The 23433-nt window shown below is 37.4% G+C and overlaps 1 protein-coding gene across 5 annotated transcripts in view; it reads left to right on the forward strand.

Moving 5' to 3' along the window:
* Positions 1-23433, forward strand: part of TMTC2 (transmembrane O-mannosyltransferase targeting cadherins 2) — a 390871-nt gene that overhangs the window by 185120 nt on the left and 182318 nt on the right. For all 5 annotated transcript variants that reach the window (XR_011534794.1, XM_070600499.1, XM_070600501.1 and 2 more), the window contains one exon: positions 6647-7475. Coding sequence is in view for 4 of the 5 variants with exons in the window: in XM_070600499.1 (XP_070456600.1) it covers positions 6647-7475 (829 nt within the window). In the remaining variant the exon portion in view is untranslated. The remainder of the gene's footprint in view (positions 1-6646; positions 7476-23433) is intronic.

The following is a 23433-nucleotide window of genomic DNA, read 5'->3' on the forward strand; positions in this document are numbered from 1 at the left end:
ACAATCATTTTCTAATGCTCCCAGTCAAAGGTTATACTCAGATCATGTTTACGTTTCCCAAATTTTGAAGTTGCATCTTCTATGTGTGGATTTTTACTAGTTTTAATTTTCAGGTTTGTGGTGGTAACTCATCAGAACCCTCATGCCTTATCTCGGAAATACTTTTGTTGAATCAATTTGATACACCAAGCCAAAAACAAAGAAATGCTGAGGCTAATTGTGTGGTCACTTGGCTCCTAGTTGTAGCTCAGTAAAAATTTCTTTCTTTTTTTTGGGGGGGGGGGGGAAGATTAGCCCTGAGCTAACATCTGCTGCCAATCCTCTTTTTGCTGAGGAAGGCTGGCCCTGAGCTAACATCCGTGCCCATCTTCCTCTACTTTATATGTGGGATGCCTACCACAGCATGGCTTGTCATGTGGTGCCATGTCTGCAGCTGGGATCTGAACCGGCGAACCCCAGGCCGCCAAAACAGAACGTGTGCACTTAACCACTGCGCCACCGGGGTGGCCCCAAATTTCTTAATTTGATTTAATCCATAAATCAGAGCATAGAATAAAACGTTTTCCATGCTTTCTTTTCTTTCACCTTATTTTTAAGGCCATCCCTACAGGAACCGTGAATGAGGTTAGAAGAGAGGTTTGGTTTTACCAGAATCCCATTTTTATGGGTGTTAATTTTTAAGAAAATTTTATGAGATGGCATTAAAGAGACTTGGAAGTTGCCATTTCAAACTTAGACTGATACTTCAAAAGTGATAGCCAATCACGAGGCCTTAGAAATTCTTCCACTTTAAGCATTTTAACGTCAATTTCCTTTTACCTATTAGTTGATTTTCCTTTTAATAGTGTCACTTATTTAGCCCTTACGACTTTACCATTGTTAGAATGAATGTGTGAGAGCTTCTCACTTGGGAACTTCCTTAGTGTCTCTCTCTCTTTTTTTTATTGAAGTATAGTTAACATACAATATTATGTAAGTTTCAGGCATACAACATAGCGATTCGATATTTGTGTGCATTACAAAATGATCACTATGATAAGTCTAGTAACCATCCAAAGTTATTACAGTACTATTGACTATATTCCCTATGCTGTACATTGCATCTCTGTGACTTATTTCTTTTATAATTTTTATAAGTTTGTGCTTCTTAATCCTCATCACCTCTTTTGCCCTTCTTCCTACCTCCCTCCCCTCTAATGACCACCAGTTTCTTCTTTGTATCTATGAGCTTGTCTTTGTTTTGTTTTGTGTGTTCATTTGTTTTGTTTTGTAGATTCCATATATATGTGAAAACATACAGTATTTGTCTGTCTCTGTATGAGTTATTTTACTTAGCATAATACCCTCAACATCTATCCATGTTGTCACAAATGGCAAGATTTCATTCTTCATGGCTGAGTAATACTCCATTGTGTATGTGTGTGTGTGTGTATATATATGCCACTTCTTCTTTATTCATTCATCTATCGATGGACACTTTGGTTGCTTCCATATCTTGGCTACTGTAAATAACGCTGCGGTGAACATAGGGGTGCATATATCTTTTTGAATTAGTATTTTCATTTTCTTTGGATGAATACCCACAAGTGGAATTGCTGGATCATATGGTGGTTCTATTTTTAATTTTTTGAGTAATCTCCATACAGTTGTCCGTACTGCCTGCACCAATTTACATTCCCACCAACACCGTTCACTTTTCTCTGCTTTGCCAACACTTGCTACTTGTTGTCTTTTTGATAATAGCCCTTATGGCAGGTCTGAGGTGATATCTCATTGTGGTTTTGATTTGCATTTCCCTGATGATTAGTGATGCTGAGCCTCTTTTCATGTGTCTCTTGCCATCTGTATGTCTTCTTTGGAAAAATGTCTATTTAGTTCCTCTGCCCATTTTATAATTGGATTGTTTTTTTTTTTGGATATTGAATTTTATGAGTTCTGTATATATTTTGGATATTAGCCACTTATGAGCTATATCATTTGCAAATATCTTCTCCCAATTGTTAGGTTGTCTTTTTGTTTTGTTGATCGTTTCCTTCGCTATGCAAAAGCTTTTTAGTTTGATGTAGTCACATTTTTACTTTCGTTGCCATTGCCTGAGGAGAGAGATCCAAGAAAATATTGCTAAGACCAATGTCAAAGACCTGACTGCCTTTGTTTGTGTCTGAACTTTAGTGTCTCTTGATCTTAGTTATGTCAGTTGTTTAAAAGAGAAACTGTATGTGACAATGTTTTAAAATGTAAAATACATCATAAAGTAATGCTAGCATTTTATTACTACTTACGTTTTTTCATTTTTGTCATTTTCTCAGTGTTTAGTCTCTTACATAATATTTATCATTGAACAGTTTTCATTACTCACATCTTTATTTTGTAGTTTATTGTATTTAAATATTTTTCCAGCATAATAAAAACTAGAGTTGCTTTTATCACGTCTTCAATCTTAATGTTTTATTTTGGTAATAATTTATTAACATTTAATAGATTAAAGATGTTTTTATTAAAACTTAATGAATAAGGTAGTTTTGCCTTATGACATTTCTATCTTTAGTAGTAAAATGGAATTACATAATTATTAAGGCTCACTTCTGGAGTTTCATGACCAGCAAAGAAATCCAATATTTCCTTCCCCGTGCAGTTCTCTTACTTCTTTGCCTCTCTTTCTGCCTGGGTACAGCTGTTGTTGTAATGCCTTCTTCCTCTCTTCCTCTCCACTCGCTCCCACCAGAAGATAGTTGTAATAGAATGGCTTAGTTACACTTAGTACACTTAGATACAAAATGTACTTTTGGTATAAACTCAAAATTAAATTGTTTTTCAAGATCAGTCTTCTCTATTCGTGAGATCTTGTCTCATTCATCTTTGCCAAATGCTATGTTTCTTTCTTGTGTAATCTAAGACTACTCAATTACGTGATTGATTCATCAAGTTATTGCAACTTTTAACATATGGTTTTGTGTTAGGTTTTTTTTTCTAAAATCAAGAAATTTTAGGACTATTGTTGAGTAGAATTTCAGAAGGGTGAAAGAAAGGTTTGCGAAAGTTATTTTTAGATGATAATGAGGCTATTGACCATTTCATTTTGCCAGAACAGACCTGAAAGTTGAAGACTGGTGATGGCTGATATGTTACTCCTCCTATGGTTAAAATTCCCTACAGCATTACGTGAATTAATTTTGAGCAAAAGTCTGCCACATGTTTTAAAACACTGGGGCAGTTAATTCTGTGAATTTAGCATTGTGTGATCTGATGTTAATGAACAATCCTACCTCTTAAAATTGTCCATAATTTTCCTATTTGCTGCTTTTCATTTTCCTTATTCTGAATTTTTAACTTCCAACCTCCTTTTCCTTTACTTCTTTTATACTCAGGATTACCCCTCTTTAGATATTTAAAATGTTTTTCAAAATAATTTTGAAATGAAAAGTGGATATATCACCAAAAAAACCCTCAATGAGTTACAAACTTCTTGTTTTGTAGAGAAAAAAACTTCCAAGTTCTTAGAGTAAGGTCCCATTAATGATTTTGAAAGTTGGGAATAACACAATCTGTGTTACAAAGGGCTGGCTCACCAGTTAGGAGGAGACCATTGTGGTAATCCAGGTGTTGGCATTTTGGACTAGAGTGATGATAGAAGAGATGGAGAGAAATGGACCAATTTGGGATATGTTTTGAAGTGAAAGTGAGAGGACTTGGTAAGGGATGGACTGTGGAGGGAAGGAGAGAGGCTGTGAAGAAGAAACTGATTACATAGTGTTACCGTCTGTGAGGTGGTGATGATTGGAGGAGAAGCCATTTCGTTTCTGGAGGATAAGAAATCACATTCTATTTTGTGCATTTTTGAGTGTGAGATACTTAAGTGAATATGCCCAACAGGCAATTGAATAAATGACTATGGATGTGAGGGAAGGTTATGGTGGGGTTAGTAACATATATTAATAATTTTAAAAATCATGAACCTTCTTGAGATCATTAGATCCAGAGTAGAGAGAGAGCTGATGGTCCATGACCAGTGGCTTCCAGCAATTAGGGGAGGAGTGACTGAGGCAGTCTGAGGAGGCAGTTTAGTATAGAATACACAGAGTCTGTTTTGATAGAAGTTGTACGTGCTGAACATATATTGTTCTTTGCGGGGTTTTTATTGAGATATAATTGACATTAAACATTGTATTAGTTTTAGATGTGCAGCATGATTTGATATGTGTATATAGTGCAAAATGATTACCACAATAAGTTTAGTTAACATCCATCACCACACATGGTTGCGAAAAATTTTGTCTTTTTCTTGTGATGACAACTTTTAAGATCTGCTCTCTTAGCAACTTTCAAATATGCAATACAGTGTTGTTAACTATGGTCACCGTGCTATACTTTACATCCCCAGGGCTTATTTACCTTAGAACTGGAAGCTTATACCTTTTGACCACTTTCACTCCTTCAACCATTTCACCCCCCCTGCCTCTGGCAACCACCAATTTGTTCTCTGTATCTATGGTTTTGTTTGTTTGTTTGTTTTTTTAAGATTCCACCTATAAGTGAATCACACAGTATTTAACTTTCGCTGTCATACTTATTTCACTTAGCATAACACCCTCAAGGTCGATACATGTTGTTGCAAATGGCAGGATTTCCTGATTTTTTATGGCTGAATAATATTCCATTGTGTGTGTGTGTATGTGTGTGTGTTAACAGATAGATAGATAGCACATTTTCTTTATCCATTCATGTGTTGATGGACACTTAGGTCATTTCCATGTCTTGCCTATTGTAAATAATACTGCAATGAACATGGGGGTGAAGAGATCTTTTTAAGATAGTGATTTTGTTTTCTTTGTATAAATACCCAGAAGTGGAATTGCTGGATCATACTGTAGTTCTATTTGTAATTTTCTAAGTAAACTCCACACTGCTTTTCATAGCAGCTGCACCAATTTACATTCCCACTAATAGTGCAAAAGGGTTTCCTTTTTTCCCACATCCTCACCAACACTTGTTATTTCTTATCTTTTTGATAATAGCCATCCTCTTGGTGTGAGGTAAGATCTCATTATGATTTTGATTTGCATTTCCCTAATAGTTAGTGGTGTTGAGCACCTTTTCATGTACCTGTTGGCCATTTGGATGTCTTCCCTGGAAAAATGTCTCTTCAGCTCTTCTGTGCACTTTTTAATCAGATTGTTTGTTGCTTTTTTTCCCTATTGAGTTGTATGAGTTTTTTATATATTTTGGATATTAACTTGCTATCAGATATGTGATTTGCAAATATTTTCTCTCATTCAATATGTTGCCGTTTCTTTTTTTTTTTTAAGATTTTATTTTTCCTTTTTCTCCCCAAAGCCCCCCAGTACATATTTGTATATTTTAGTTGTGGGTCCTTCTAGTTGTGGCATGTAGGATGCCGCCTCAGCATGGCCTGATGAGTGGTGCCATGTCTGCGCCCAGGATCCAAACCAGCGAAACCCTGGGCTGCCGAAGCGGAGCACGTGAACTTCACCACTCGGCCACGGGGCCAGCCCCTGTCTTTTCTTTTTGTTCATGATTTCCTTTGCTTTGTAAAAGCTTTTCAGTTTGATGTAGTTCTGCTTGTTTATTTTTGCTTTTTTTGCCTTTTGTGGATTGTTTTTTAAATTAAACATTTGCCATACCCATTGTACGGTTTCAGGCACCATTTTGAAAGTCATTGAGTAAGACAGTCCTATACAATTTCAGAAGGTGTGCGGTAAGAGATTATGAATCATTAAAGATGGGATATAGTGTCCATCCTTCCCCCTCTCTCACTTCCTCTTCAGGACTTAGATTGTTTCAGGTCGATAAATTCTTACTCAAGTTGAAGGAGTTTGCCACAAAATTCTCATTAACTGTAATGCGCTTTGGCCTTCCTCTCACTATTTTCTGTCTTTCTCTTGAAATAAGTAAGTCCATTATTAAAGTCATTTTATTTTTAAAAAGTTGTCATCAACATGAAAAATTTGGGACTCATGAGGAGTGTTGTTAGAGTTTTGATGTCACTGGTGTCAGTGACAACATGGTGTTGCAGATGAAAACCTGGTTTATAATTCTGCAAGTAGATTCAAGACAATGAGAAATGGGGACTGGCATAGACTTAGTTAAATGCTATTTTTCCTTTGAGTCAAGCAGAATCCTGTCATACTCCATATTTTTTGGCATGGCTTCTCTTTGTTTAACCAGGAATCTAAACTATAAAATGAAAGAATACAGTCTAATATATACATATACACACACACACACACACACACACACACACTATGTCCCATGCAGAGTGCTAACTACTACTTTTACACTGTAGTCTCATTTTAACCTGATACCAGTTCTGGGAGGGAAATATATTCAGCCCATTTTATAGAGGTCAAGCAATTGAAGCTTTGGTTATTGGTATTTTAGAGAGGAAGAAGAAAAGATACTCATCAAAAGTTATATACCAAGTAGGATTCCACAGTCAATTTTTTCAGGTTAAAATTTCCCTAAGCATGTTTAAAAGGAGATGGAAATGAAGTCATGTATTTGAGCCCTATTGCTATGTTTTAAACTCTCCCTTTAAAAATTTTTTTCATCTCTAAATGTTAAGTGAACTGTTCCCATGCTGTATTGATGCTAATCATAATTATTTTCCCTTCTCTTTTGGTTTCAGAGGAAGAACTTGTCTCTTTTTCTCAGCATTAGTTTGTTAACTTTCTGGGGGACTTCCCTTTTGGGTGCCCGTTTATACTGGATGGGAAACAAACCACCAAGCTTTTCCAACTCTGACAACCCAGCTGCTGATTCGGATAGCCTCTTGGCTCGCACGCTCACCTTCTTCTACTTGCCAACCAAGAACCTCTGGCTGTTGCTATGCCCAGATACCCTCAGTTTTGATTGGTCAATGGATGCCGTGCCTCTGCTCAAAACAGTTTGTGATTGGAGGAACCTACACACTGTGGCCTTCTATATTGGACTCCTCTTCCTTGCCTACTATGGTTTGAAGAGCCCAAGCGTAGAAAGAGAATGCAGCGAGAAATTTGTAACAAATGGCAAGCAGAATGCGAATGGACATAGCTGCCATTCAGATGTGGAGTACCGAAACTCAGAGATTAAGCCCAGCTTTGCATCCAAAGTGGAAAATGGCATTAAAAATAATGCATCACAGAGAATACAACTTCCTTCTACTGAGAACATTGTTGTTCTGTCTTTATCGTTGTTAATAATACCCTTTGTTCCTGCCACGAACCTGTTTTTCTATGTCGGCTTTGTAATTGCAGAGCGAGTATTATATATTCCTAGTATGGGCTTCTGCCTCCTCATTACAGTGGGTGCCAGAGCCCTATACGTCAAAGTCCAAAAGCGGTTTCTCAAAAGCTTGATTTTTTATGCTACAGCTACATTAATTGTTTTCTATGGACTCAAGACTGCAATCAGGAATGGAGACTGGCAGAATGAGGAAATGCTGTATAGATCAGGGATAAAAGTAAACCCAGCTAAAGGTAATATTTTATTTTCTGCTTTTGCCTGGACAGTTTACTCTTTCTGCCTTTTTCTATCTTTGCTTCTTGCCTTAAACACAGTATTAAGGAGGAAGAGGTCTTTTTATGCAATGTCCATATCTTTCTTTCTTTTTATTTATTTTGTTTTTATTTATTTATTTATTTATGTTTTGAGGAAGATTAGCCCTGAGCTAACATCTGCTGCCAATCCTCCTCTTTTTGCTGAGGAAGACTGGCCCTGAGCTAACATCCACGCCCATCTTCCTCCGCTTTATATGTGGGACGCCTGCCACAGGGCTTGACAAGCAGTGCCATGTCCGCACCCGGCATTTGAACCAGCGAACCCCGGGCTGCCAAAGCAGAACATGTGAACTTAACTGCTGCGCCACCAGGCCAGCCTCTCTTTTTATTTTTTTAAGAGGTGAGCCTTACACTTATTTAGAGACACAACTAACATTCCATATTTGGAATAGGGAAGTATTTTTCTATGTTCCTGACTACATTTGTCCAGGGGAATTAGACCTCCTGTTGTCTAAAAATATTGATTATCATAAGAATTTAGAAAAATGCTTGGTTTCCGCATTTTAAACTTCTGATATGGACATCATCTTTTTCATCATGTAATAAAAGTCAGGTTATCCCACTTAAGTATTCTATAGCTCTTCTGTTTTCCAAGCACTGCCTGAGGAAATACCATGAGACTTACACTGACATGTTTAAAATATTTGGAAGTAAGGCTATGTCTGAATCTTGGAACTGTGTCTCTAGGTGTCAGTGTGGGTGCATGCCGGTGTGAGTCACCCTTAGCTCTGCAGAGCCTAAATAATCTGAGTGTTGCCAAGCAGTTAGCACATTCTTATTTAAGAGTTCGTAAGTCCCTTAGGGAAATAAACGTCTCACTCTACAGTGAGAAGATTGATCATACTTTTCGTGATTGTTTTTGATTTAGAAAATTATTTTAGCAAATCTCAGAATCTATAGCCAGAGTAGAAAGTTGTCTCCTTTAAAGCATAAATGGTCAAAAGCTGTTACAGTGATTTCTCTGGGTTAGGCAATGAAATGGTGGTGGAAGCTAGAGGGCAATTGAATGAAAATAAGGTACATTTTAAGTGCAGAAATATATCATAGTAAATGGTGCCAAATAGTCTTGTTCTTCATAAGCCATCTTTTAGTTATTTATCTTTTAAATTATCATTGCTTGCATAGCATTTGAACTGGGCTTTTCCTATTTTTTCTCTACAATTCTGTATCAGTATTCAAATAATGAAAGTGTAAAACTGTTCCAAATGTATGGAGTGGCCTGCTGATACAAATCAGGGTAGACATGCAAAGATCTAGACATCCCAGAAGCAATTCTGGCGTCCTTATCTGATTACCAGTTAAGTCAAGAGTTCAGTGAGCAGCTACACATTTCTTTAAGCCAAGGAACTAATTGTTGATATTTATAATGCTTAATAGATTACAAGGATTTTAATGGGAGTAGAAACATTAAAATTAGCTACTGCATAGCATAGAATTCTTCAACTCTCATGGAGAAATCTTTACTATGTGACTTTTGTAGGTAGTGAATGCTGCACAGTTTATTGAAAGCCAGAACACAAATCTGGCTGTAAAAATTGTTGAAATCAGTTCTCACAGAATGCTTTTCAGCTAGTTTTTCTTCACTGGTAGATATGAGTATATAAAACAAGGTTATGTTGCCAGGTTATTTTCCTGTCGTTTAAAACAGATACATGGTAAGGAATTAAAAGAAAAAATACAGCATATTAATTTCATCACAGGGTTGTTCTGAGGATTTATTAAATTTATTGGTTAAATTTCAGGTTAAACTACTGTAACAAAGAACCAAGATACCAGTGGCTTAAATAAGATAGAGCTTTATTCTTTCATGCGACAGCCTAAGTATGTGCAGCCCAGAGCTGATAAGATGGCGCCATGGGTTTTCAAGATCTGTGCTCCTTCTCTTTTGTTCCCTTGCCATCTTAGTAGTGTCACCCTGTCCATGTGGTCCAAGATGGCTCATTATCACATCAGCACTTCAGCTACAGGAAGACAAAGAGAAAGGGCAAGTGGTGGGTGTTCCCATTTTCTTTAAGAACATATCACAGAAATTGCACACACCATGTTGGCTCGCAGACTATTGGCCACACCTAGCTGCAAGGAAGGCTGGGAAATGTTGTCTTTATTCTGGAAAGCCAAGTACCCAGCCAAATTTTATTACTCTTGAAGAAGGGGAGGGCAGACTCTCAGATGCTAGAGTATGGGTAGCAGTCTCTGTTCCAGAGTAGGTGAAAGCATTTTATAAACTCCTAGATATTTTCCAGCTTTAGCTACTATACTGTTGACACTTATGATTCTGATTTTGATTGTTATTTTGGTGACATGGTGAAAATGCTTGATCAATTCTTCATGCATCCATTTCCTCAGTAAAACTAATTATTAAGCATTTCCTTGATTTTTGATATGTTTCTTTTATCGAAACTGAAGTGGGTTCCCTCATGGAGAGTTAAATCAGACTCTGCACCGGAAGTAGTTGTCTCACAAATTAAGGTATATTTGCAGCAAATAGGAGACCATGAGGAATCATTTCCAGAGTCATGGTGTCCCCAGACAAGGGGAAGCAGGGACATTTATTTCAGATGGGGGATGAATATTCAAAAGGGAGCCGTGGGTATTTGCTCGCGCAGGCTCAGTTGGAAAACATGCTTCCACATACACTGCAGGTTGAGGTAATGAGGCCTAAGCTCCTCCTGGAGCGATCTTAGCATTAAAAAGAAGGCAAAGGTCATGTCACTCATGTGGTGAGTCTTGGTCTAGTTCAGGTGGGTGATTGTTGCCTCTCCTTAACATAACAAAGGGCAAAAACCAATTTGGAACAACAGTGAAAAGCTTCCAAACCCACTCTTGAATTCCCTGGGGCGACTAGTCTGTGACATTTCCATGTCTCCTTCCCAATACTTAAGAAGTGCTATAGTATTCAGGTATTCCAGATTTTATTAGTTGAATGGATACATGACTGACTAGTATTATAAGTCCTCTGAGACATGAAAAATCGAATTCCTGGACCCCTCATCATCACCTGCACCCCAGCCAATGCTTTAACTTATAGCCTTTACCATCTCAGTTGATGGCAACTCTGTCTTCCCAGCAGCTCTGGCTAACTCTTTGGAGTCATCCATACCTCTTCTTTTTCTTTCACATCCTACATGCATTTCATCAGCAGATCTTCTCTGCTCTGTCTTCAAAAATATATCCAGAACTCCAACACTTTTTACCACCTCTACTGCTGCCACCACGGCCCAAGCCACCATCATTGTTCATCGGATTATATTACTAAACGCCTCTTACTTGATCTCCCTGCTCTTCTTTTCTTGCCTTTTGGCATACCTTGTAATGTTGTGTTGAAAGTCAGACCTGATGTATCAGGTACTAGGCACTAAGATGAATAGGCTTAGTGTAGGTTTAATGTTAATCTGTGTAGGAATGGACTAGGTTTAATGTTTGCTGTTACTGTAGGTACCAGAGGCTTCCTGTATGCCTGTGTCTTTGTTCTGGCCTCCCCATGTTGTCTTTGGGATCCTATGAGCACACAGAGTCTGTTTTGTATCTCCTTCTGCTGTGATCCACTGTTATTATCCCAGAGCCTTGTTGGTGTGCTGGTAAAATGTGGGGGAGGGGAAGTGGTCTCTTATTTTCTGATTAAATCCTAGTGTCTCTGGGCTGTGACCTTCTTGAGTGTTTCTTAGCTTCCCCTACCTCCCCTTCCAGGTCAGACAGGAAGGCTAGAGGGGGCTGGAGGGAGAGGAATGCCCGTCCCCCGCAGCTCTGGGACAAGGCTTTGCTAAGGTAGTTCTCCTGGCGAGTAGACCTTTGTTATGGAGAAGGATCAAGGCCTATTTCAAAAGGTTTATTTTTCCCTTCCTTCTGCAAAGCCAGCAAGGCATCTTTCTTAGCTCTCACTGTGAGAAACTTGTGGGGTCCCTGGAGGCAAAACCCACAAAGGGTTAGAAGCCATCAGGACTTTCTCACCCTTAATTAAGCTAGTCCACATTCAGCCTCCAGGAGCTCCTCACAATTGCCAGGTAATTGTCCCCATCAGTTTCAGTCTCCACAGCTTCTGCTCCAGCTAATCTCATCTCTGCTGTGACTCGGGATCTGCCTGTCTCTCCAGGTGATGTTTTGCCCTGCAACCTCAGTTCACTGACGGTTCCAAGAGAAGTCATTGATTTTTCAGTTTGTTTAGCTTTTTCTTGTAAGAATGGCAGTGACAACTTCCAAGCTCTTTACATGTCTGTGCTGTACGTCTGCTTTCATTTTTACATCCTTAGAGTCTACATTTAACTGGCAGCTCTAATGACCCTTTGGAAACACAGGCCAGAGGATGGCATTCACTGCCCCTGGTCCTCCTCCACTGGCTCCCATTTCTCTCAAAGTCAGAGCACGCAGTCAGGGCCTCCACCCTGTGGTTCTACCAGCCTTCCCCTCGCTTACTCCAATTCAGGCCTCCTGCCCCCTTTGACGGGTCTCCTCTATGCCATGTAAGCTCCTGCCTCAGAGCTTTTGCTCTCGTCCTTGCTTCTTTGTGGAGTGTATTTCCCGGGATATTCTCACCTCCGTCTCCCTCACCTCCTTCAGGTCTTTGGTCAAATGTTGCCGTATCTTTTAGGTGCTTTATGAAAAATTGGCTACCCTTTAAAAAATTGCAGCTACCTCTCTGCTTTATCCAGCATTCTCGATCCTCTTTCCATGCTTTGTTTTTCTCATAACACTTACTATTCGACATACTGTATTTTCATGTTTATGTGTTTGTTGTCTGAATGTGTTATCAGCATACACTAGAATGTATGACACAAGCAGGCAGGGATTTTTGCCCTTTTTAATGCCATATATGTGGCAACTAGGACAATGTCTGGTAGAGAGAAGGCATTCAGTAATGAATACATTGAGTAGTAAATGTTAAAGCTATAATTCTTCTCCTTAGAGAGCTTATAATCTGTTGAGATAAGATATATATGTATTAAAGAAGGCAAAATTGTGAAAAACATTATGCTGCTGATATACCAGGTACCGAGGCATGCTTATATTATAGGAAGAGGGATTGAATTGGGAGTGGAGTTCATTTTGAATTCCATGACCACCTTCTGTGACATATGCTTCCATTTGATACAAGGCAAAGCTCTTCAAATCCAGGTTCCTTATTTTTTCCATCTATAACACGCTAATATTAATTCTGGCTACAGTTACTTCCTTAGCAATTATGAAACTGGTAGTAATCTTCCTTAAGGCCGATTTTTCTTAGTCTGTTATGTTATTGGAGCCTAGCAAAAGATTAGAAACACTTTAAGTCAGTCTTTCGTAAGGTTGTCTGAGATTACAGTTATTTCCTCGAGTTAGGTTTTTTCTCCTTCTTTGAAAGCCTTTGCAAATTTTGGAGTACTTTAGTCTACTGTGTGCTTTAACAGAGTATGATTTTAAGCCTCATGGAGCATTATACATTAAAGCTGCTGCCTTCAGTAATGGGTCCTCTAGACAGCTGCCACTCATTAACTGATTGCATGCAAATGATGATGGGCAAAGCCTGTCATAGTGACTGTGCTGCTAATTTATGCTTTAAATCTGGATAGTGGAGAAATGATAGCTGATTTGGACTGTGTAAACCACAAGTCCTGTCTCATTATGTGGTTGATAATGTCAGGAAAATAGTAGATATAGAAGATTACGGTAGTTTGCTGATTTCACAATGACTCTGCATTTTTGTGCTTAGGAAAGAGGAAATTTTCCCTGACGACTGCTTTAATGAGCAGTACATAATATTTGAAAGTGTTTTTTTGTGTATGTTTAAAACAACATATTTTCTAAGCCATGTTGATTAGTATTTGCTTGAAAAGAGCATTTCTTACTTTATTACAAAGTGGTTAAATGTATGATCACCCTTCTTCTTGGCCTCCAGCCTCATCTAAATCCCCGCGTCCTTGGCCCTTTGTAGGATTTGGCACCATTCATCTCTGGTACTATCGCTTTCAAGGCTCTACACAATTTGACTCTGTCGTTTTCCACAGATGTCGCTTCTACAGTTTTGTCTCCTCCCTAAATTGATTCATTCTTCAAGGTTCTGCCCAAAAATTGCATTTATTTTCCTTCCTGTATGGAATCTAGAACACCACCTGGTATAAAGTATGCGGTCAATAAATGTGTCATTGACTTTCTAAGTTATTTTCCTCGTGACTTCATATCTATGTGGAACTTCTCCACCTGGGTGATTTACTAGCATCTCCAACTCATTGTAAACCAACTGCTTGCTGATCTTTTTATTAATTAAGGTCATAAGCACAGACTAGCAAAGTTATTATAAGTAGAGGAATGAGCACACACACACACAAAAGAGTGACAGTGTGCAGTCAGCATATCTGGTATATGAAGGGCATTTAAATTATTTTAAGCCATACATTAAAAAACAAGTGGTTCTTTAGAATGGTTGGTTTATTAACTCTATATAATTTTGCTTTAAAAAACATGTGACTATGATTTTTCATTGTTTGAAAACAGTTTCTTAAAAAACAATGAGGGACAATTAAGCAGGGTTAATCCAAGGAAAATTTCTTAACAAGCTAAAGTGTATTTTAGTGATGCCTGTTTCTAATGTAAATATCTGAGATAATAGATATAAAAATGTATATGTAATGATGCCCATATTTGAAAATCTAAAGGTGATGGCCCAAGGGTTCTATATTCAACCCCTCCTTATGCAAATGATGGAATACTGCCCATTAAGATACAGAAGAACAGAGACAAAATAGTTGTTTCAGCCATGCAATGTTTGACAATTCTTCTTCCTGGATTTCCATAAAATTGATGCTTCCATTTCAGCTTCACATAGTTTTCGATTTCAAGAAACAAGTATGTTGAAGGGATATCATTTTATGTAGGAAACAACTCATAATTGAAGTGAAATCTAAACCTCTAAGCCATGTGAAGCTTGACTAATTCATCTTGGATTCTATGGTCTCAGTTTTTGTTCTCCTCTAATGGAGCGTCTTCTTTAACTATGGTGAATTGCAGTTAACCAGCTAGCTTTGAAATTGTGTAGTAAGTTTTATTGTCTTTCTTAGATAATTTGTCATGTTCTTTCTACAGTAAGATGAAAATTTTTCCAAAGAGGTTCAGATCTTTGTAAAAAAATAAATTTATCTGTTAAGTCAGGAAGGGAAACTGGCATAGTATTTTATTAAGACTGGCTGGCCTGAGGTAAAAAGCTGTAAAATACAGATTTCATTTTAACAGAGGGATGTGGTAGGAGAGAGCTAGCTGATGTACTAGCAAAGGCTGTTCTGAGAGAAAAATGATACAGAGTTGAATCGGGCTTCATAGCGGAAAGACGTTCTGTGTTGCTGCTTCTCAGTTCATCGCTTCTCTTTTCAGTAGAAAAAAGAAATATAAAATAATAGGGCTGATGAGAATAAAATGAATTTGTCTCATTGGCTCAGTGAGACTAAGGTATTTTAAAAAGTAAATATGCTAAATTGTTAAATTAAGGCCCCTTTTAAACGTGATTCTCTAAGAAATCAACTAGGGTTGTTTTTCAGTTGGGATGGAGTGGTCACAGAAGTTCAAAAGCATATCGTTTCCTTGCCTCTAAGAATGGAGTGGCACATAAATCTTGTCCTTTGTTCCTGTTCTAGTGACTACAAGTACAGTTGTGGGGAGAAAGAAACCAGAGCACAACAGACTAAATGAAAATGGTCCTATGGTGTATTTATCTATGAAGCAGGTGACATACTGCTGACCCTGACTTTGAGATTATCCATAACAAAACTTTCAGAATCTTTAGGGGCTTTTGAAAACCCTCAAACCTAAAGTTAGTGTTGCTTTAGATTGAATATATTTACTAGTGGTTGTATTCACAGGAATTGAAACTAGCATATGATTAAAATAAGGATGAAGTTAAAATTATTCTGATTTCCATATTAGTTTTCATATTTGATTCTTAAAATTCTCTGACGTTTCTTTTCTTTTATTAAATATGTATGAAATATATCATTCATTGAGAAATATATATATGCACATACATCGTATTTGTACTGTTTAGAGAATAATATTAAAACAAATACCCGTTTTGTAGCTTAGGAAAAAATATTACCTGTATTTCACATTTTTTTTTTCTTTCAATTCATTTGTTTTCTCTTATTCTATGCTAGAACCTCCATTACAATGTTAAACAGAACTGATAACAACAGGTTTTTTGTCTCATTCTTGTTTAAATAAGAATTTTTGTAATATTTCACTGTTAATTATGTACATTTTATGGGTTTTTCTGTAGGTAACTTATCAGTAGGGTTTTCCTCTTATTTCTAGTTTGATTTCTTTTTATGAATTAGTACTGATAATGATATGGCTTTTCCCCTACTCAATCTGTTAATTTGATGATTTATATTAATAGATTTTTTTTAATGTTGAATCTACTTTGCATTCCTGGAATAAACCCAGGAATTACTTATGATGCATTATGGTTTTTATATTCTTCTAAAGTTGTTTTCACCCCTGTTATTGAGTGAGATTGGCAGTTCCAATCTTGTGGTGTCATATTCTGGTTTTAGAATCAATTAACCTTACAGAATCAGTTTGGGAGTATTACATCTTTTTTGTTTCCTGAAAGGTTTTATATAAAATTAGAGTTACATTTTTCTTCTATATTTGGTAGAATTTATCTATAAAACTCTCAGTTTGATGATTTGTTTATGAGTTGATATACTTTTTTTCTATTGATTTAATTTCATGATTTTGGAAACATTCAGATTTACTTTTGGATCAATTTTGTACTTTTTTTTCTGGATTTTGTTCAATTTAGGTTGAGTTTCAAATTTATTTGTACAAAGCTATATGTAATATTCTCACAGTATCTTTCTTGAAATCTCGATTGCAACCGTAGTTTGAAATATTTTTTTACTTTGAGATTCTTTGGGCAACGGGCATCATCTTGCCCCAAACTCTGTGAAGGTAGATTTATGCATAGGAGGAATTCCCAGGGAATTTTTTATTCTTTTTTCTGTTCACCCAGATATGTTTGACAGACAATGCACCCATCTTCTCTTTCTCTGAGTTTTTTTGTCTGTTTGTTTGTTTGATAGTTTCTAGTTCGTCTACTCAGTGTCAGAGGGCTTGAGTTTATGTGGCTTCTGCAATGGGATCTCATCTGTGAAGCCAGTTAAAGCCTGGGCCGTGGTTCCTCAGAATTCCACAGATAACGCAGGGTGAATACCATCTTCAGAGCTCGTTTACCTTTCTAGATTCCTGCTTCCAAGCAGTTTCCAGACTTGAGGATTCTCCTTACTTTCCCACCAATTAATACATTCATCAACAAATATTTTTTATCTAGCATTTTTATGTGTTCTGTACAAGGAAGGAAGCTCTGGGCATTGAGTTTCCCCATACTACCAGAAAGGGAAACCTACGAAATACCTTCAAATCTGGCATCTGTTAAGGAATGCTTAGCTATGTTAGAAGTTATATTTGAGACTAGAATTGTTTAAGACATAGCTGATAATTTTGAAGTTTTAAATTCTCTTTCGACGAAAGAGAACTAAGCTGCATAAATAACCTAAAAAGTGTATTAGAGCATTATCTTATACAAAATCACATTACAGATATTTGACCCTTATAAAACACAAAAGGGTTAAATATGTTTGTTTCCTGCTGTTGTGTAAAATTACCAATAATGTCACAGATATAGCAGATTTTCAAGAAGACAAACACAACATGTTTTTTAGTTTTACCCTTATTATCCACACCTACTTCTGGTGGTCATGAATTTAAAAGAAAATTCCAGTTAAGTCTCCAGGGATTATGGAAAAATCTAAGATGTTCCAAGTCATAGAATTATGGAAAAAGTGTTGGCTGTAGAAGACCATTTATGTATAACCCTTTGGGAAGATGGCTAAAACAGAGTGTGAACCCTATTTTTATGCATATGGGTGTTAAATTAGAAATCTCATCTTTTTAGCTTTGCATATTAGTGTTAAATTTATTTGTAATTTAAAAATATGGATTTTTTTTTTTCCCCATCCAGGGGGATCTAGCAGACACATACATATTATGTACTTACTAAAAAGTAAATAAGGATCAAACATTTAAAAAATTTAGATTTAAAAAATGATAATATTGTTTTCCAAGTAAGAAACCTCAATCCAATTTGATCAAATAATAGAGAGAAACAAATTAAAAAACAACAACAACAAAACTTCTTGAGGGTAGAACTATGTTAGGGGCTATATTGTATCTCTTGTTTAGGATTCCCGTTCCCAGTAATACTAGCTGCCACTCTAGACATTCATTCAGTCATCTTAAACAGCATAATTCAATTCCTTTACGTAAAACACCATGGGATATTATATTAAAGTTTCAACATTAATAACTTTTTTGGAAGTAGTGTATGCATACATTTTAATTAGGAAAACTTTCTCTCTAGGAATTATAAGTGTAGAAAGAAGGGACTGGATTAGATATGCAATACAGCAGCTGAGAGTCAAATCTTGACAAGAACAGATTGCTGAGGTGTCAACATACTTTTTTTTTTAGTGAAGTTCTTTCCCTGGATGGCAGAGGAAACTTAACAGTCTTATGATGTCTGGGGCTCTGTAGATTGCAACTGGGAGTTTGTATAAGAAAGAAATGCGGTAAACACTTTTTCTTCTCTTCTCTTTCCTTGGGAAGAGAGTAAATTTTTCAAATTATATATCATGAAGCTAGCAGCAAAGACCAAAAGGTCTAAGATATTTTGAGATATATATTACCTAGTTTTACTTTATCAGTAAAGTGGCTTACTTTGAATTTTACAGATAAACTTTAGTAGTTTGCAATACTAGTATAGAATACCTCATTTCTCTACTTACTCTGTTCTAGAATAATCTGAATGGCTTCAAGTCATGTTCCTTGTAGTGGGGAAGATTGAATGGTGTTGTCCATATTCATGTGAGTGTTGAAAACAATTTTAAAGTAGAATTGAGTTCCTGGGCTTATGTAATGAAAACATAAGCATATTAATTAATGATATTGTACAAATCTATGTATTCTGCTTTTCTTATCTCCAATCACAGTGATATATTTGAAATTACTTTGGCTCTTGAAATTCTATTATTTGGAAGCAATGGCACGGGATTTTAAAGTCTCTTTTGCTGTTAACCTTTCGAACAATGATTTTGAGATATTTTTTGAGGGCAGGGGTTAACCATCATTGAAGTCCTACTTGCGCCATACCTCCCTGCTCTGTGGTGCCATTCTGGAAGCAAGAGGCTATGTGGAGCCTTGCTCAGAGGTCTGCTATGCTTTGTTTGTGACTGTTGGTTCTCAGCTCATTCCCAAATTGAGCCTGGAGGAGATATTGACTTTTGAGGTTTTAAGTTAAAAGTTTAGGCTTAAGGAAGTGTATCCTAGCCCCAATTGTGATTATTTGATAGGAAAATACAGCTTCCCTATGGGTTTAAATCAACCTGACATGTAAATAGTCTGAATGTCAACATTTCTTAGAACTCATAGATGGAATATATGGATATGCTCCTCTAAAACCACATATCTAGTCACAATTTCTAGTTGGTAATATTCGTTAATCACTAACAGGTGTCCAGTGGATGTGTTTGGTGCAAAAGATCTTTAATAGCCTCTGAGAATTCCTTGTTGGGATCTAGTGTAGTTAAGATTGGAGCTTCTCCTGGCTGACCCCGTGGCCGAGTAAGTTCATGCGCTCTGCTTCGGCGGCCCAGGGCTTCACTGGTTCAGATCTTGGGTGTGGACATGGCACCGCTCATCATGCCGTGCTGAGGTGGGGTCCCACAGAGCACAACCAGAGGCACTCACAACTAGAATGTGCAACTCTGTACTGGGGGGCTTTGGGGAGAAGAAGAAAAAGAAGGAAGATTGGCAACAGATGTTAGCTCAGGGCCAATCTTTGGGGAAAAAAAAGAAAAAGATTAGAGCTTCAGGAGAATGAGTCAGGCCTGCTCCTTCTGGTAACTACTCAAGTGGTGTGATAATATCATTTTAGCATGTTGAACTTTCTGATTCTTCCTGTTTATTTTACCCATCTATGTACTAGCTTCCTTTTGCTGTTTGGAAGTAGAACCTTCTGAGTTGTACACTTAAGATTGTTAAATAAGTAACAGCATTCTTTGTTTCAATATCAAGTTTTTCAAGTGATGCAAAAATGCTTCAAACTCAAGTATTTGGCTGCACAGCCTTTCAAGAAAATCTGTAGTAGCAAAAAGACCAAGAAAATGAACTTCCCTCTTTTCTGTTGTTAATAGCTGAAAGTACAGAAGAAAATACTCTAAAATCATAGTTGCCCAAGATTTATGCATATAGCAAAGGTAATTGATATTTAGTTTTAGAAATTTTATAGTTATTTGAGATAATTGCTCTTTTATTCTCATTAGCATACATACATATTTTTTACTCACATAAATATTTTATTCCTTAAATTTGTGTTTTTACTGACCATTTCTTCTTTTTTATTTTTATTTATTTGTTTACTTTATTTTATTTTTTTCTGAGGAAGATTAGCCCTGAACTAGCATCTGCCAATCCTCCTCTTTTTTCTGAGGAAGACTGGCCCTGAGCTAACATCCGTGCCCATCTTCCTCTACTTTATATGTGGGACGCCTACCACGTCATGGCTTGACACTCGGTGCCATGTCCGCACCGGATCCAAACTGGAGAACCCCGGGCCACTGAAGCGGAACATGTACACTTAACCGCTGTGCCACCAGGCCGGCCCCCATTTCTTCTTTTTTAAATCCTATTTTCTCTAGTATTAACTCTACTTTTGCCATGTTTGACACTTGCTGCTGAGTTAATAAGAGCGATTGTCAAAAATTAATATACTGAAGTTAATATAGGGTATAACATAGTGTCCTGATGTACGATATTTGAGATGTACCATATATATATATATATTTCCTTTTTGTTAGGAAGATTAGCCCTGTGCTAACATCCGCTGCCAATCCTCCTCTTTTTTCTGAGGAAGACTGGCCCTGAGCTAACATCCGTGCCCATCTTACTCTATTTTATATGTGGGACGCCTGCCACAGCATGGCTTGATAAGTGGTGCATAGTTCTGTACCTGGGATCCGAACCGGTGAACTCCGGGCTGCCAAAGTGGAATGTGCAAACTTAACTGCTGCGCCGCGGGGCTGGCCCTGAGATGTACTATATTTTATCTTAGAAGAAGATTTTTTATTTTTTTAAAAAATAAAATATAATCTTTAGGATTTTCATTATTTTTCTTATCTTAAGACTGGCTTCTAGAGTATTTAATGTTACTCTGAGTTTTGTGTTTGTTGGCCTGGATTTGCTGGGCCATGAAAGTGAATAGCCTGCCCAAAGATGCTGAATACAAGAGATGCACTATAAAAGTGCATCTCTGATTGGGGATGCTTTTTATGGATGATAATCTATTAATGAAATATCATTCTTTTTCCCTAATAATGTACTTGTCAGAGAGTTTATACATCTATTATCTCATTTAATCATCTCAGTGAGGCTGGGGTTTAACTTGGGCAAGCATTGTATACCTGTTTCAAAGATGAGAAACTAAGAGAGAAGCAGAATGCTTAAGGAGAGACAGCGTGGTGGAGGGCAGACTTTGCAGTGAAGTAGATGTGAGTACCCATCCTCACCCAGGCCTGTAATAGCTGTTATCCTCATCCTCGCAGTGTTAGCACAACCTCTCTGAGCCTCAAGTTGCTGATCTGTATAATAGTGCAGCAGTGCCATTGTGTGGTACTGAGTATGTGTCACACACCTAGCCCAGGGTTTGCCCCACGTTACAGGTTGACTAAATTGTTGCTTTTACTGTTGCTAAGAAGAAATTGAAGAGCCAAGTAATTCACTTCAGTGTACTCAGATCTAATTGGTAACAGGACTAGTACTAAAACTGAGGTTTTCGATATTTTGTTTTATGTTTTCACATCAAAGTTCCTTTTAGTGACACATAGGAAACTAACCTGAGGCCATGATGGCAGGGGTCCATCACATGATGAGAGGATTCACTGTGAGGTAAAAGGAGATTATGAGAGTGGATTATAAAAGAACAAAGGAGTGAATTAAAAAAAAAATGCATTCTCGGGGCTGGCCCGGTGGCGCAGCAGTTAAGTTCGCATGGTCTGCTTCTCGGGGGCCCGAGGTTCGCTGGTTTGGATCCTGGGTGCAGACATGACACCGTTTGGCACACCATGCTGTGGTAGGCGTCCCACATATAAAGTAGAGGAAGATGGGCACGTGTGTTAGCTCGGGGCCAGTCTTCCTCAGCAAAAAAGAGGAGGATTGGCAGTAGTTAGCTCAGGGCTAATCTTCCTCAAAAAAAAAAAAAAAAAAAGGATTCTCTTTTTCCCCTGGGGTTGTTTAGAACTCCTGCCATAGGACCAGCCCAATGGCACAGCAGTTAAGTTTGCACATCTGCTTCTTGGCAGCCCGGGGTTCGCCGGTTCGGATCCCCGGGTGTGGACATGGCACTGCTTGGCAAAAGCCATGCTGTGGTAGGCGTCCCATGTATAAAGTAGAGGAAGATAGGCATGGATGTTAGCTCAGGGCCAGTCTTCCTCAGCAAAAAAGAGGAGGATTGGCAGTAGTTAGCTCAGGGCTAATCTTCCTCAAAAAAAAAAAAAAAAAGAACTACTGCCATAGTTGTCCAAGAATTTGGCCTTTGTAAGGATTCTTATCTTTCAGAGCTGTCTTAAATGATACCAATTATGGTAGAAGCAAGTTGGAAGGGATTCTTTGGGACAATTCCATTCCTGATATGAAATCAGAAGTAACTCAACTACTTTTTAGAATTTGTGGCCAATCTAAAGGTACCAGTTGAACAACTTCATGTGCTGAGAGATCAGCCAGGTAGGAGGAATGTCTAAAAAGCCTTTACTGAATCAGCGTGTCTGTTATATAAAAAGCATCATATTTGTGGCAAGCCAATTATACATTCACCAAGTGTTGCATTGACTACTTTCAACAATGTGATAGGCGAAAAAGTGTCTGTCGGTAAGATTTGAGGAGAGCCTCTAGGCTTACATGCTTCCAAATTCTTCCCCGTTGTCTCGTTGTTATATTTGTAAATGCAATTGTATTAACTATCTTAATATAGAGTACTGTAGGTTAGTTAATCGGAAACTTTGCAGAGTACACAGTGTTGTTAGAAAGGGACATAGAGCAGATTTTTTGTTTTGTTTTGCTGGAGAGGCCATGGGGAAAATTCTGAGCACAAATGGAAAATTAATGAGTGAAGGCAGGAATAGGTAAGGCCCAGCATCACAGACCGTGAGTGGTACCGGTAGTAGACACTGGACAATGGATGTGGGGGTGGCTCATAGTCAAAGGCAGGAATATGGTAGAGATTGAAGATGGTAAAATGCTAAGGAACAACCTTAGATATATTAAAACAAAAAAACCTACACTGAATTGTATATGTGGATATCACAATATGCGCCTAGGTGTTATAGTGACTAATAATTGTTAAGACAAACAAGGTTAACATATTACTGGAATACAAAATTTTATCTTTTAATTTGTAATGCTTTTTTCCCCTTATTAGGAATAAATTTAGTTTCAGGTCCATTTGAAGTAACCAAAGATAGACAGACAAGAAAAATAATTGCATATTATAATATTGCTATATTAATTAGAATTACATGTAAGTATATGGTGTATGTATTATGGTTTTCTGGTATCTTATGAATCGTGATCTTTAAATTATGTCCATTTTTCCACTTAACATTTTAACTAGACAAATCTTTTTCCTTTACCCGTTTAACATTAGGTTCTTCTGTGCAATAATCCAAGGTATAATTACTTTAGGAAAAATAAATTCTTGTACGATTATGTGAGCTCTTATTTCCCTGGAGTCATATGAGCTATCATACAATTAGTAAAAAGCCCAGGCTGTAGATGTTGACCCCTACAGTCTTTACTAATGGATGGA

Source organism: Equus przewalskii, chromosome 29 (genome assembly GCF_037783145.1).
Source record: "Equus przewalskii isolate Varuska chromosome 29, EquPr2, whole genome shotgun sequence".
Taxonomy (NCBI): Eukaryota; Metazoa; Chordata; class Mammalia; order Perissodactyla; family Equidae; genus Equus; species Equus przewalskii.